Raw genomic sequence first — 12,301 nt, forward strand, 5'->3', positions numbered from 1 at the left:
TCTGAAACAGTTCTCAAAGTGATAAGCCACTTGTCAACAGCAGTAAATACCTCAGTAAACATGGTGGTGGTATTCTTTTGATAGCCAAGAACTAGACTCAATAAGGGCATGATAAATGCTTTCAAGCAGGATGTCTCTCATACTGGTGTAATGTGAATGCTTTTGGGAAGAGGCCCAGCCCTCACTGAGTTAGAGGACAATGTGCTGCTTGAGAATTTTATAGAGGATGTATGCAAGAAGAGGGAAGGGTCACCCATTTTCAAGCCCTTGGGGTACACAGAGTCAAGAACCATAAAAACTATGAAACAGATATTCCTGACTGCAAGAATCTGTAGTATAAGTGGAATTACCAAGCAAAATAAATCACCTTTACCAAAAAAGGGTGATTTACGTCATATTTTAAATGTAGTTTCTAAATGAAAATGTTTTTCTACTACTGTCCCTGTGAAAGTGTACTTTCCAGAAGTCACCAAGATTTTAAGAAGCCCTGTAACAGTTGTATGTCCTGAGCTCAAGAAGGCTGCAATATGGACTGTTCCATGGAAAAACACAGGAACAGCACTGCGCAACTTCAGCATCTAATGGCTGCAATCAACATTCATTGCTGTCGGTGGGTTTTCATTCCTATCAACTCACTGATCAATGAATGCAAACTGCGGACCAGCTACCTGAGAGGCTGCACAGTTGTACAGCTCAGTGTGTTTCCTGCAAGAGACTCTTGCTGATGCAGTGCTATGTGCAAGCTCTGCCTGCAAGTTACTGCGTGGAGCAGCTCTAGGGCTCTACCACCAAAGACATTCAGGACATATCATCCAGCTCCTTCATTCCAGGCACCTTGTTTTGTGAGAACAAGCTCCTCTTCAATTCAGTATTCTAAGAGCTCCAGCAGCAGTGCAAGAAAGATCCTGCCCTCCTGCATTTCTGTACAAGTCCCCTGCACTGCTTACTGAGGCACATTAAAAGTAGTATCTCTCACTAGGTGTATTTTTGCTGTGGTTTGGGTTTTTTGTTTTGGGGTTTTAAGAGAATTTGAAGTTACTAAGTTTGCACAAGTAAAATATTTCTCATGTATAACCAGAATTTTAAACATTACGTGTCCAACTTCCACCACAGCTTTACAGCACAAATGAAGATTTAACTTGAATACTATCATTGGAGCATTGATAAAATCTGTGCTGCAAAGATGTGGTGTTGGCTCCCAATGACTTTCTTCCTCCTAACCCTGAAAACCTGCCCCCAGCCATGCAGCAAAACAGATCTGCAAAGGCAGCACACCACAACAGTTTCTCCACCCCATCAGAAGTTGTGCTCCATGAGCACCTCCAGCCAGGTGATCTCCATCCCAGCATTTTTAACCACCTTTAGAAACTGAAAGATGACAGTGAGCTGCTACTGTGGCAGGTCTTCCTGAAATTAAAGCACATCTGTATCAGAAAAATGTCAGAAATGCAGAGAGAGAATGCACTGCAGTATTGACAGATGTTCATCAGGTTGTAGCCCTCACCACGTTTCAGTGTTCATGTTTCAGCCACCCACTCACTTAATTCTTCATTTTACAGCATGTAAGTGATAGCACTAGAGCCATGGACAGCATCATTATAACCCTTCACAGCACTCAGCATAACACAGCAAAGCCATCCCGTTACTACCAAACAAGAACCTTCCTGGCCTGGGAAGGAAGGAGTCACGTTTCAGAGGGTGATGGATGAGAACAATAGCCTCTTTCTTCTGTCCCTTTCCCCTCAGATTCCCCAAGTCTCTGCTCCCAAGCCACCTTATTCTCATGACATACTCCTGAAGGATTTTACACCACGCTGGACTCTGCAGTGTGATGTGCTCCTTGGTCCCTCCTCTGCTGTTGGGTTCTTCTCCCTAGAAGCCTATCCCTGCCCCACCTAGAAGTTTAGATAACTCTCAGTGATCTTAGCCCAGGTTAAACTGAGCATTAAAAGCATGATGTAATTCTTAAGAATTGCACTGGGATTTCCAAAGGGGCAGAAGAGGGGCAGAGCAGTTGATCAACTAACTCAATTTTAATAAAGTCACACTTAACTGTCTAGTCCTTTGGTAAATCTCTACTTTCAGTAAAGTGTAAACCCACAGCTTTACCTGGTTACAGGAAATGAAACTTCCTCCTGAGCCAGACAAGCTATGGAGCAGCACTGGGCCCTGTGAAATGATCAGCAAGAGATGACAAAGGACTGAAGTTGTGGGGCTTCAGATTGATGGTGATAAGAATGGGAGGGGGGGCAAAGCAGAATATTTGCAATGATAGAAGATGCTGCTGCAGAGAGCATTCTTCATTGCTGTGCTGGGCAGGGCAAGCTGCAAATACAGTGGAAAAGATTCCGGATGGAAAAGCTTTGTGCAGGAGGAAGTGCAGTGACAGTGCTGGGGCTGGCTCATTCACAAGTGAGAGTGCACAGCTTGGATTGTTTTTTTTCCAGTGTCATCTCTCACATGATGCACAAGAAAGCACTTGTGTTACTATTTTAAACAGACATTTCAGCCAACTGGTTTTCCCCACAGACACCCATATGAAAATACAGAATACAAAAGTCCTGACAGAGATGTTCATCTTTGCTACAGGGAGATGTGAAAATAATTCACTGCAATTACTCTGAGTAAGACAGACAAACAGGAAAAACTACAATAAAGGGGCCATCCCCATTTGCTAATGCATGACAAGCAAAAGACTTAAGCAGATGCTCTGCGAACCTCAAGTTCTCTGGATGCACAAATAAGCCTAAGAATTCAGTTTTCTACTGCTGTGAAAATCCTCAAGTTCTTTGCTTTAATCATGTTTGGTAATTGGACAGCAAGGGAAAAAACTTCTAGGGGAAGACAGCTCAGTAGACATGTTCAGAGTTTTTCAAAGTCCATGCTTGGGAAGTTTTCGATGTTTCTGGCACCAACTGTTGGCTCCCTACCAGAGATCACCACCCTGCAGAACCACCTGCCCCAGACCTCGGCCAAACCGAACACATCAGGATGTCCAGCACGTCCAGTGCTGCTGCTACAGAAGCTGGAGAGGACTCGGAACTGCCCCAGCAGGAATTGCCAGGGCTCGTCTATCAACATCCAGCAATGGCCACGCTCACTGCAGCACTCCATGGCTGCCCGGTTGTCCACCCAGCACTCAGGCCATGCGGCAGGACCCAGCAGCCACCAGCACACCCACACCACGGCTGCTGCAGCTCAGTCTGCCCACCAGCACTGAAGGTTGATCAAAAGACAGGAAGACGTCAAAAGAACTCAAGGAGCTCAGTTTATTTAGTTTATCAAAAGTTTATATAAAATATCTTCAGAAGTTTGACAAGCATTTTTTTTTCAGTTTAGCAAAAGATAACAGACATGAAAGCTGTAGCTAGACAAATTCAGACTAGCAATAACATACAATTACTGGGGGAAAAAAGAGGGTCATTCAGTTCATGTTAGCCTTGCTTTTAGCATTTGGCAAATACATTCCAATGTGAGAATGCTGTGGAAAATTTAGTTCTGTTTAGTACCTTTTAATGCATGAGAGGCCTGAATGCAGTAAATCTGAGCTGTGTCAGATTACCACGGGTCAGCAGAGTATTATCTGATATATCTTCATAAACTATACATGTGTCTAAATGGCAACTTAGATTACTCTACATATGCATGTGAAATTCCCTGTTTCCATAGAAAAGCCATCACCCCCATGAAAACCTAGCTAGATGCCTACAAAAGTGTGCTTTTTTGATCAACAAGCACATAACTGCTCTGTGTTTACAACTCGGAGCCTGCTGTACATTCATTCCACATGACTCTTCTCATTATAAAGGAAGGAACCGGATATTCCCATTGTAGGGGAACCACAGTTCTCCACAGCTTCAAAGTTCTCCAATAAAAGTGCGTGCAAGTCCATCAGCACAATGCCATACATGGCAGGGACAGTGTCCTGGCTCTGGCAGGCTTTTAGCAGTTCTGAACATCTGAGCATGGTTTTTAAAATGAGCTGTCAATTAATAGCCTGCCACATTTGTAAAATCCAGAAGGTTTCCAAAAAAATGACAGGAAAAGTTGCTTTAAATGAGAAATTTGCACAGAGCTCATCCCTCTGTTACAAACACAATTGTTCTGTGTTTATGCCTGTAACTTCCACAAGTCCAACAAGGACTTGTTGCCATCTAGTGGATTGTAATTGACAAAATACATTTCGTCCCTTGACACAGCAAATACCACTAGATGGAGTATTAAGAATTCTGAATTCATATTATTTTAGGTGTCCAACAGCTCATATTTTCAAAGTCTCAAGAAGTTCCAGGCCCAGAAAGACAGTGAAATTAAGGAGGATTTCATCAATTGCTTTTAGTTCCATGAGAAATTCCAGGCTACAGATTTCCAAGCATAATACTGAAACACTTCATATAGATACTTCCATGTCAACATAATTTACCAGCACACCTCAGGTGTTCCTGTCACTGCCATAGAGGCATCTGTGTTAGAGCTTTCATTGATACATCTCTGGTGGCAAAGATCATCTGCAGCCTACATCTGCTGGTGTAAACAGTGATGTACAGACCTGCTCTCCACTACTTTTGTGAGAAAGATGTGATCAACTGTCAAATACAGGACTCGCACCTCCACGAATAAGCATTAGCTCTAAAACTTGTCAAAGTCTCAACCCTGAAGTACAAATTCATCTCTCTCTTTATCTCAATTAAAAATTCCACCTCATCACAGGTGGCAAGAAAAGGGTACTTACTGCCCATGGAGTTCATAGGAAGGACAGGAGAGGAGGAACTCATCTGCTCCACATCTGTAGCTAATGGGAAAGTGAAAATGAGAAAGTTGTGATGTGCGTGTTACCAAGGAGACTTTCATTCTGAAAACTTTGATTTACATTTAAATTGAATATGCGTGTCTTTGATCACCTGAGGAAGCTGCTTTGAGAAGCAGTTAATTTTTGACAGCATCGTCCTTCCCTTTTTTGAGATATTTCTCTCTCATACATGTTATCTGCAGATCTACTTCTCCAAGCAGTGATATTCTCAAACCATTGCAACTTAGATTGCCAAGAGCAATTCAGAAGCATTTTCAGCACAAAATTCTGAATTATATCAGCGTTAAACTGTATACAGTATCACCTTGTAAGCAGAGCATTACTGTGGAATGAAAGGACATAATCTCACATCTTCAAAAGATTCCTGATAGGAAGAGAAATCCCCTTCCAAAGGCATGCAAAATGCTGGCATTTGATGTGGAGCAGTATCAGAAACAAGCATCTTTAAGACACTCCTAAAGCTTTATTTTCTAACAGCTGAAAGAAGAAACAGAACTACCTTTCTGGTTTTTGCCAGTGAAAATCCCCAGAGTCATAATGTGATCTGAACCAAATGCCAGAGACCTTCTGCATTTGGGGAAGGGTCCACATTTCTGGGACCCAAACCAGGAAAGACCCAAGTTTTAACCCAAGATTAAGTAAAAACTGGGGGGTTGATCTCTAAGAAAAAACACATTCGCTCTTAGCACATCTCCACAAACACCCAAGTCAAACAAATCAGTCTCCATCATTTTGGTGCTAGTAGGTACCACAATTACATATTGTATGATTCTCAGTTAGCTTTAAGACCCAGTAAATGCATACTACAAGTTTACATTCCCAACCACAGAACACAGTCCCAGAAGCGTAACTTCAACCCACAAACCAGGGTTTGCTGTCAGCCCAAATCCCACGCTCCACATTCTTACAATTCCCATTTATTCAGCAGCAGGCAGCTCCCTGAAGGCCACTGTTTACACTGAAAAGTGCAAAGTTCTGCTCTAATTAGACAAACCACAAACAAATGTAAACACTTCAGCAGACCAGCTTTACAGAACGTGAAGAGCAGACACAGCACCACGCTTACATTAACTTAATCCTCCTGCCATGCTTTCCTGCCACAGCTAGTAAGCACTTAGTTTAGAAGCCTACTCAGTGTTGCTACACCAAGCTAGCAGCTTTAATTTCACATGTTAAATACCAGCCCCAGTTAAGAACAGCAAACACAAGGGCAGATTTATGGAGAAATGCTGAGTTATTCCTGTCCTAATCTCCATTAAATTATCAAAACATTTACTGCCTAGAACATTAACCCGCTAATTTATAATCTTACTTGGCTCTTCCTCACAGATCTTATACCAGTGTTCAGAAAGCTGCATGTGATGTGCTAAACTGCAGCATTTCTGACAGTCACACTGGAATACACTTTACAGGTCTCTGGTATGCTTGGAGAAAACCCCTGATTTTGTATCTTCCTCTTTTCCACCTTAATACTATAGTCTCCCTAATGTGGGAATTGGTAACCCTCCAAAAGAGCTAGCAGGTTATACACTATAGACATTTTTATTAGCAAAATGCATACTTCATGTGCAGTATAGCAATTTCAGATACCTGGAAAGAGTTTTATATTTTTTCCTATTTAAAGCTACACATGCTTTCACATACAGCCAAAATAACGTGAAAAGGGGCAGCATTAGTTACTTCTGTTCTTCTGAGAGTGGTAGGATTTAGCCCGTGTACGTATCAGTATTAAGCACAACTCAGCTTTCAGAAAGGTTGAAGTAACAGATTAGCAGATGGTCATTTAAAGGTTACCTGCTGCTCTCTGGCAAGAAGAGGTCAACTGCCCAGCAAGCCAGCCAGATGGCACCGAGCCGGCTGCCAGCAGCAGCCGCATCGCTTGAGAGGCCCTTGTGTGAGTAACAGCCACAATGGGTAGTAAGCTACACCTGCAAACATCTGGAATAGTTTATCAAGTATCATTCAAATAGCAACTGAGAAACGCATGTGCCTTCTGAAGAGAAATTTGAGTGGTGAGCATTTAGAGAGCCAGTGTAAATTTATCTAAGTCCTGTAGTTTTAGATTGTTCACTATCTAAACATGCTAAAGGCTGCAAATAACAGAAGAGGAACTATTTCCCAACTATACTTGGAAAGTGGAACTATTTCCCAGCTATAATTACAGTTCATGCCTGAAATTATATATTCCAATTACTATTTCGAATGTGTTCACCAAGGCTAACACTGCAGTCACAGCTGTCTGGTTGTTCAAGTTTGAAGTTACAGAATTGCCTCAATGTCCTGTCAAGTGCTGCTGTAAACCAAATGATGCCGTAATGCAGACTGCATGAGCAAGGAACATGGCAAGTCTACAATATCAGAAGATAGAGTAGCATTATTTGGGCTTTTATATACAATTGGCCTTGAATAAGTGGATTTTAAACAGCTCTTTATGAAACATGGCAATGCTGGGCTTGTTCTCTTATCCGTAACCCCTCAGCCTCCCCTCCAGCCCTTTCTATCTTCATAATTATATGCAACACATTAAAGTCCTAAAAACAATTCAGCTAAGAGAGAGGAGATATGGATAACAATCAGCCAAGATTTTGGAAACTGGTTTGCTCCAAAAGATGAAAAGGACAAAAGTCTGCTGAGCTATGAAGAACAGCTGCTGCCAATACAACTATTTACCCTCTGACCTCTCTGCTGCCCAGTAAGTGAACAGTGCCAATTGTTTTCTTGTATTATATACTGTTTACAAGCCCAGAGTGGCATGAAAGGAATTAATAATTTAGCTCATGGAGCTGATGACCTTTATTGGGGTACCCCTATTTGCTGAGCAGAAATCAGAGCAAAAAGCTCCCTTGAAGCCACAGGGTTTCTTTAAGAGTTTTTCACTTTACAGCCTAATTGGCCACCATAACATAAATCAATTATTTCTCCTGTTGCAAGCAACAATGCTATCTATTCTCAACCACTCGATTTCTAACTTCCCTTGGATCAAGCCAGGCCTTGTTCTTTGACTTTTACAATTGTCTAGTAAACACGATGGCAAGGACAGCTTGGGGAGCTCTGCAGCATTAGGAACATTTGGGAACATTTGGCAAAAAAGGTTATGCTATTTTGAACTTCTCTTGACCTTTGACTGCCCTTGTCCCTGTTTATGCTAATTGAAGGGGTATATGGGCTTCTCCTAGAAATGAACTTAGCCTGAACCTGTGACATAGCATTGGACTTTGAAGATATCCGTGTGTGAGTTTTGGTACCTCCTCCCCAAAGGTTGCCATCTTACACACAGGAAGAGTACAGTAGGTAAAACATGGTCCCCTGAACAAATGCAGGGACACTCGAGATCAAAGGAGGCAGAACATGCTGATTCAGTGAGTTGCATCATCTTCCACTGCTTCTGACCAGCTGCTTGCCTGCTGAAGATCAATCACACACATGGATCTGTTTGGTAAATCTGCAGCAGTGCTTGTGGGGTGGCAAACAGAAGGACATTTGCATAGTAAAATCTCAGTAAGGTGGATAACACTTTAGTAAAGGCTTTCTGAAACATCCATGCTAAAAAATAGGAATTCTGACCTTGAAAAAGTGTTGTTAATGTAACATAGGGTAATTATAGACTTCTCCCTCCAAAAGGTGAAACTGAAGCATCGGAACTTCCAGGTAAGAGATGGTAACAATATCCCTACCACCTTTCAGCAGAACTGTACTTTGTTATCATTGATTAATTCAGGTTGGAAGGCACCTCTGGAGCTCATCTAGTTGAGCTTTCCAGTGGAAGCAGACCTAATTTCAAGGCTGGACCAGCTTGGTCAGGGGTCTGTTCATTCAAGCTTTGAAAATCCCCTAGGATGGAGCCTCCACAGCCTCTCTGGACACCTATTCCAGTGCTGCATCACTTCCACTAAGTTTTTATCCCCATCCCCAAAACATCCAGTAGGGATTTCCTTTGTTGAAACTCATGACCATTGTACTGGCCTTTTGCCATGTACCTTTGAAGAGCCTGGCTCCATTTTTTCTTACAGCCACTTTTAAAGAACTAGAAGGCTGGCAGTTAATCCCCAGTTAGCATCCTCTTCTCCAAGCTAAGCAAATGCAATTCCCTCAGCCTGACCACATTTGTCATGCTTCCAGGCCCTCGCCATCTCAGCAGCCCTCCAGTGGGCTTCAATTCAACCTGTCTTCTGCTGAAAGGCCCAGAACTGCACAGAATACTCCAGATATGACCCCGCCACGTCCCACAGAGGGGAACAAGTGCTTCCCTCCAGCTCCTGGCTATCCACAAGCCAGCATGCAATGAGCCATCATCACCACAAACACGTCCTTAGGCATGAGGGTCACCAGGACTCTGAGTCCTTTCCACAGAGCTGCTCCCCAGCCTGTACTGTTGAGGTCCTTCTGAACAGCCGCTGTGTCCTCCAAAGTACCAATCTGGTGTCATCTGCAAGTCTGATGAGTGTACTCCATCCCATCATCCAGATGATTGATGAAATTTGGCCCAAATATTGGCTCCCGAGAACAATTACAGAATAACTGGCTCCCAGTTAGTATTTGAACTCTTGACTGCTACCCTTTGAACCAGACAGCACAGACAGTTTTTCACTTACATTTGCCTTGTAGCCCAGTTTGGGCTACATGGATGGTAAGAGAGACTGTGTCAAAAGCCTAGGTTGAGAAAATTGCTCTCTCCTCATCCAGGGATTCAGTCATTTCATCACAGAAGGAATGAGGTTGGTCAGGCATGATCCCCCCTTGGAAAACCCGCAGTGAATGTTCCCAATTACCTCCCTGTCCCTCAAGTGCCTAGAAACATCCTTCAGGAGGATTTGCTCCATACTCTTCCCAGGGACTGAGAGGAGGCTGACCAGCCTGCAGTTCCCCAGATCAGCTACTACTCAGCAGAGCCGAGTTAAAGGTGATTCATTATCCCTTATCAGCTAAATTTTACTATACAGAGACATTCCTCCCCTTTCCCCTACATCGGGTAGAGCTTCTTGTCTCACCTCAACACTGAAAACACACACTGTTTGGAAAGAGGAGTGGGAAGTAAGGTCATCGCATGCATATTTTCTATGTTAATGAAAGGAATTAAAACCAATCACAGTTCCTGCTTACCAACATCACTGAAATGAAACATTCATGGCATAGTATACTTCACATACTTAGAGCTGTACCTGCACTGTATTCCTCAATAAACACTATACAGACATTGTTATTTTAAATGCCTGTTTACATTCCAGTAAAATTCTGTCAGCATGGTATCTGATTTATTGATGCCATCAAAAGTCACAGGATTCCTGAAATGCCTCCTGAGACACAAAAATCAAAGCAGAAAGGAGATGTGTGTTGTGTGGTATCAGCTTTACCACATATGTTATGGGCTAGATTTCCAGAAGCTGCCTGTGTTTTCTGAAACAGATCCCAGCACCCTTCCTGAGAGCTGACCATTGCTGCTTCACCAGGAGATTCAGCAGGCAGCTCTTCTGTAACACGGGTGGTGGAGATGGAGGAGCATGGGCAGTGCTCTCAGAGCCACTGCTTGCTAACAGCAAAGTTACCCAGGGCTGCTCGCAGCCAGTTCATTCCTGTAAGGGGCTTCATATAAATTTTGCATCCTATTTTAGACTTTCACACTCCAGAAAAGGAAAACTCAAGTGCACAGTCAAGCAGCAAAGCTTTTTACAAAAATAATTATGCTGAAGAAAGCCTCCTTCTGTTATTGTTTCAAGCATCTTACTCATGAAATTCAGTGATCTACAGCCTTTCAGCCTCATTGAGTACTCCCTGTCAGCCCTACCAATGCCAGTATCTTGGGGTTTGTTGGAGTGAAAAGCTTACACTGAGCATTTGGCCTCCCAGGGATGGGGATTACATAGAGGCAGGAATCAAGGGAAACTTGATTCCTTCTCCCCACCTACCTCTCTGCATAGTGTCTACCATGTTTGCAAACCGTATTAGTGCCTGCTGCTTGCAATTCCAGAAACACTTCCCTTTCTCTTTGGGGCTCATTCCAGCCACATCTGTCTACTGCTATAATCACATTTTGCAGCATGCCACATCTCTTATTAGCTTTTAATCGTGGTAGCACACATCTAAGCGTCTTAAAAAGCACATCAGAAACTGTTTATCAGCTAGAAAATATTTTTCAGGTCAGAAGCATCATTCCTAACATTTGGGTATTTGTGGGTATTTGTCTCCATTTGTACTAGAAAATTAACTTAAATACAGGGAAAAACCAAACAACTGTATTTTTAAAGGAAGCTCCTGTTCTTCTCAATGGGATAATAATTTTGGAGTGAACTCAGTATGCACTGTTGCTCTGAAGAGCAATCTGGAATTTTAATTCTAGTTTAATCTCATTTCATAAAAATAATGCAGAAGTTTTGCTGGTTTCCATGAAAAGGCAGCGTACAATTTTGCCTTTTTTTTTTTAATCTCAGGGTGTAAGACATATGATTACAAGTTTTTAGCATTCTAAAGTAGTTGATACATACACCACTAAGAGAAAATCTATTTCTCTTCTTCCTTTTGAAGGCGAGTAGTCTGCTAGGTGAGCAAACAAAAATGTTCAAAGATCAGCCGTTTATATACTTTTTTCAAAACCAGGGTAAATATCCAGTAGCTGTGATTTACCATTCAATTATTTCTTTTATGCAGCAGCAAAACTCTATCTTAAATATATTAACTCATCAGTAAATCATCTCCCACTGTGCTGACAGCTGGAGAGGTGAAGTGTGTCACTATCTCCCCTTCTGTATATGCATACAGCTTGTTCACCACCCACTTCAGGCAAGCAAGACACCGTGTGTGAGCAGGCTGCCATCCCCCAGGTACAGCCCTCCCACCCTGAGCCACCTCTCTTCACCCATCTCCCCTAGGTCCACCCTGACACCCAAAGCCCCGCTGGACCAGCACACCCACCACTGACACCCTTCTGCTGCTACCCAACAGCAAACAGGAGCATGTACTTCAAGCAGAGAGCACAATCAGGCCCAAAGCTGAACCACACATACTTCACCAGTGAGCCACTCAAGACCAAATCACTGATGCTGAGGAGCTGCTGATCGTGATATGGTGCTTGTGCTCTCTCCTGAAAGCCTCAACATGCTAAAGCACAAAACAAGCACTACAGAAAGGCAGTGATTTCAATGGGCTGTGAATCACATTAAAAGAAGTCAGGCAATATTTCATCTGAGGGCCTATTCAGGCTGATGCTAGTCTTGCACAGGGGTGAGGAAAGAGATTCAGTACTCCATCTTATCTGCTTGGGGATCCACGTGAGCCTTCCAGCTACCTAAACTGTAGCATGCTCATCTGCAAAGCCTCTCAGCACAAGGAGAGTACATTTCAGCTGGTTAGAGTCACAACAAATATTAACGTGCTTTTAAAGTTGTAGCTTAATTTTTAATCCCTGTGATAAGACCTGTCAGGAACTTGTATTCCTGTCGCTTTGCAGGAGGATGTACAGTATAGCAGTCCTCAGGAAGGCATCACTCAGTGCTACCA

At 42.8% G+C, this 12,301-nt stretch overlaps 1 protein-coding gene across 3 annotated transcripts in view; it reads right to left on the minus strand.

The window, feature by feature from the left end:
* Nucleotides 1-12,301, minus strand: part of NR6A1 (nuclear receptor subfamily 6 group A member 1) — an 85,936-nt gene that overhangs the window by 64,289 nt on the left and 9,346 nt on the right. For all 3 annotated transcript variants that reach the window (XM_030507351.1, XM_030507352.1, XM_030507350.1), the window contains exon 2: nt 4,733-4,792. In XM_030507351.1, the coding sequence (XP_030363211.1) occupies nt 4,733-4,792 (60 nt within the window). The remainder of the gene's footprint in view (nt 1-4,732; nt 4,793-12,301) is intronic.

This window comes from Strigops habroptila, chromosome 15 (genome assembly GCF_004027225.2).
Source record: "Strigops habroptila isolate Jane chromosome 15, bStrHab1.2.pri, whole genome shotgun sequence".
Lineage (NCBI taxonomy): Eukaryota > Metazoa > Chordata > Aves > Psittaciformes > Psittacidae > Strigops > Strigops habroptila.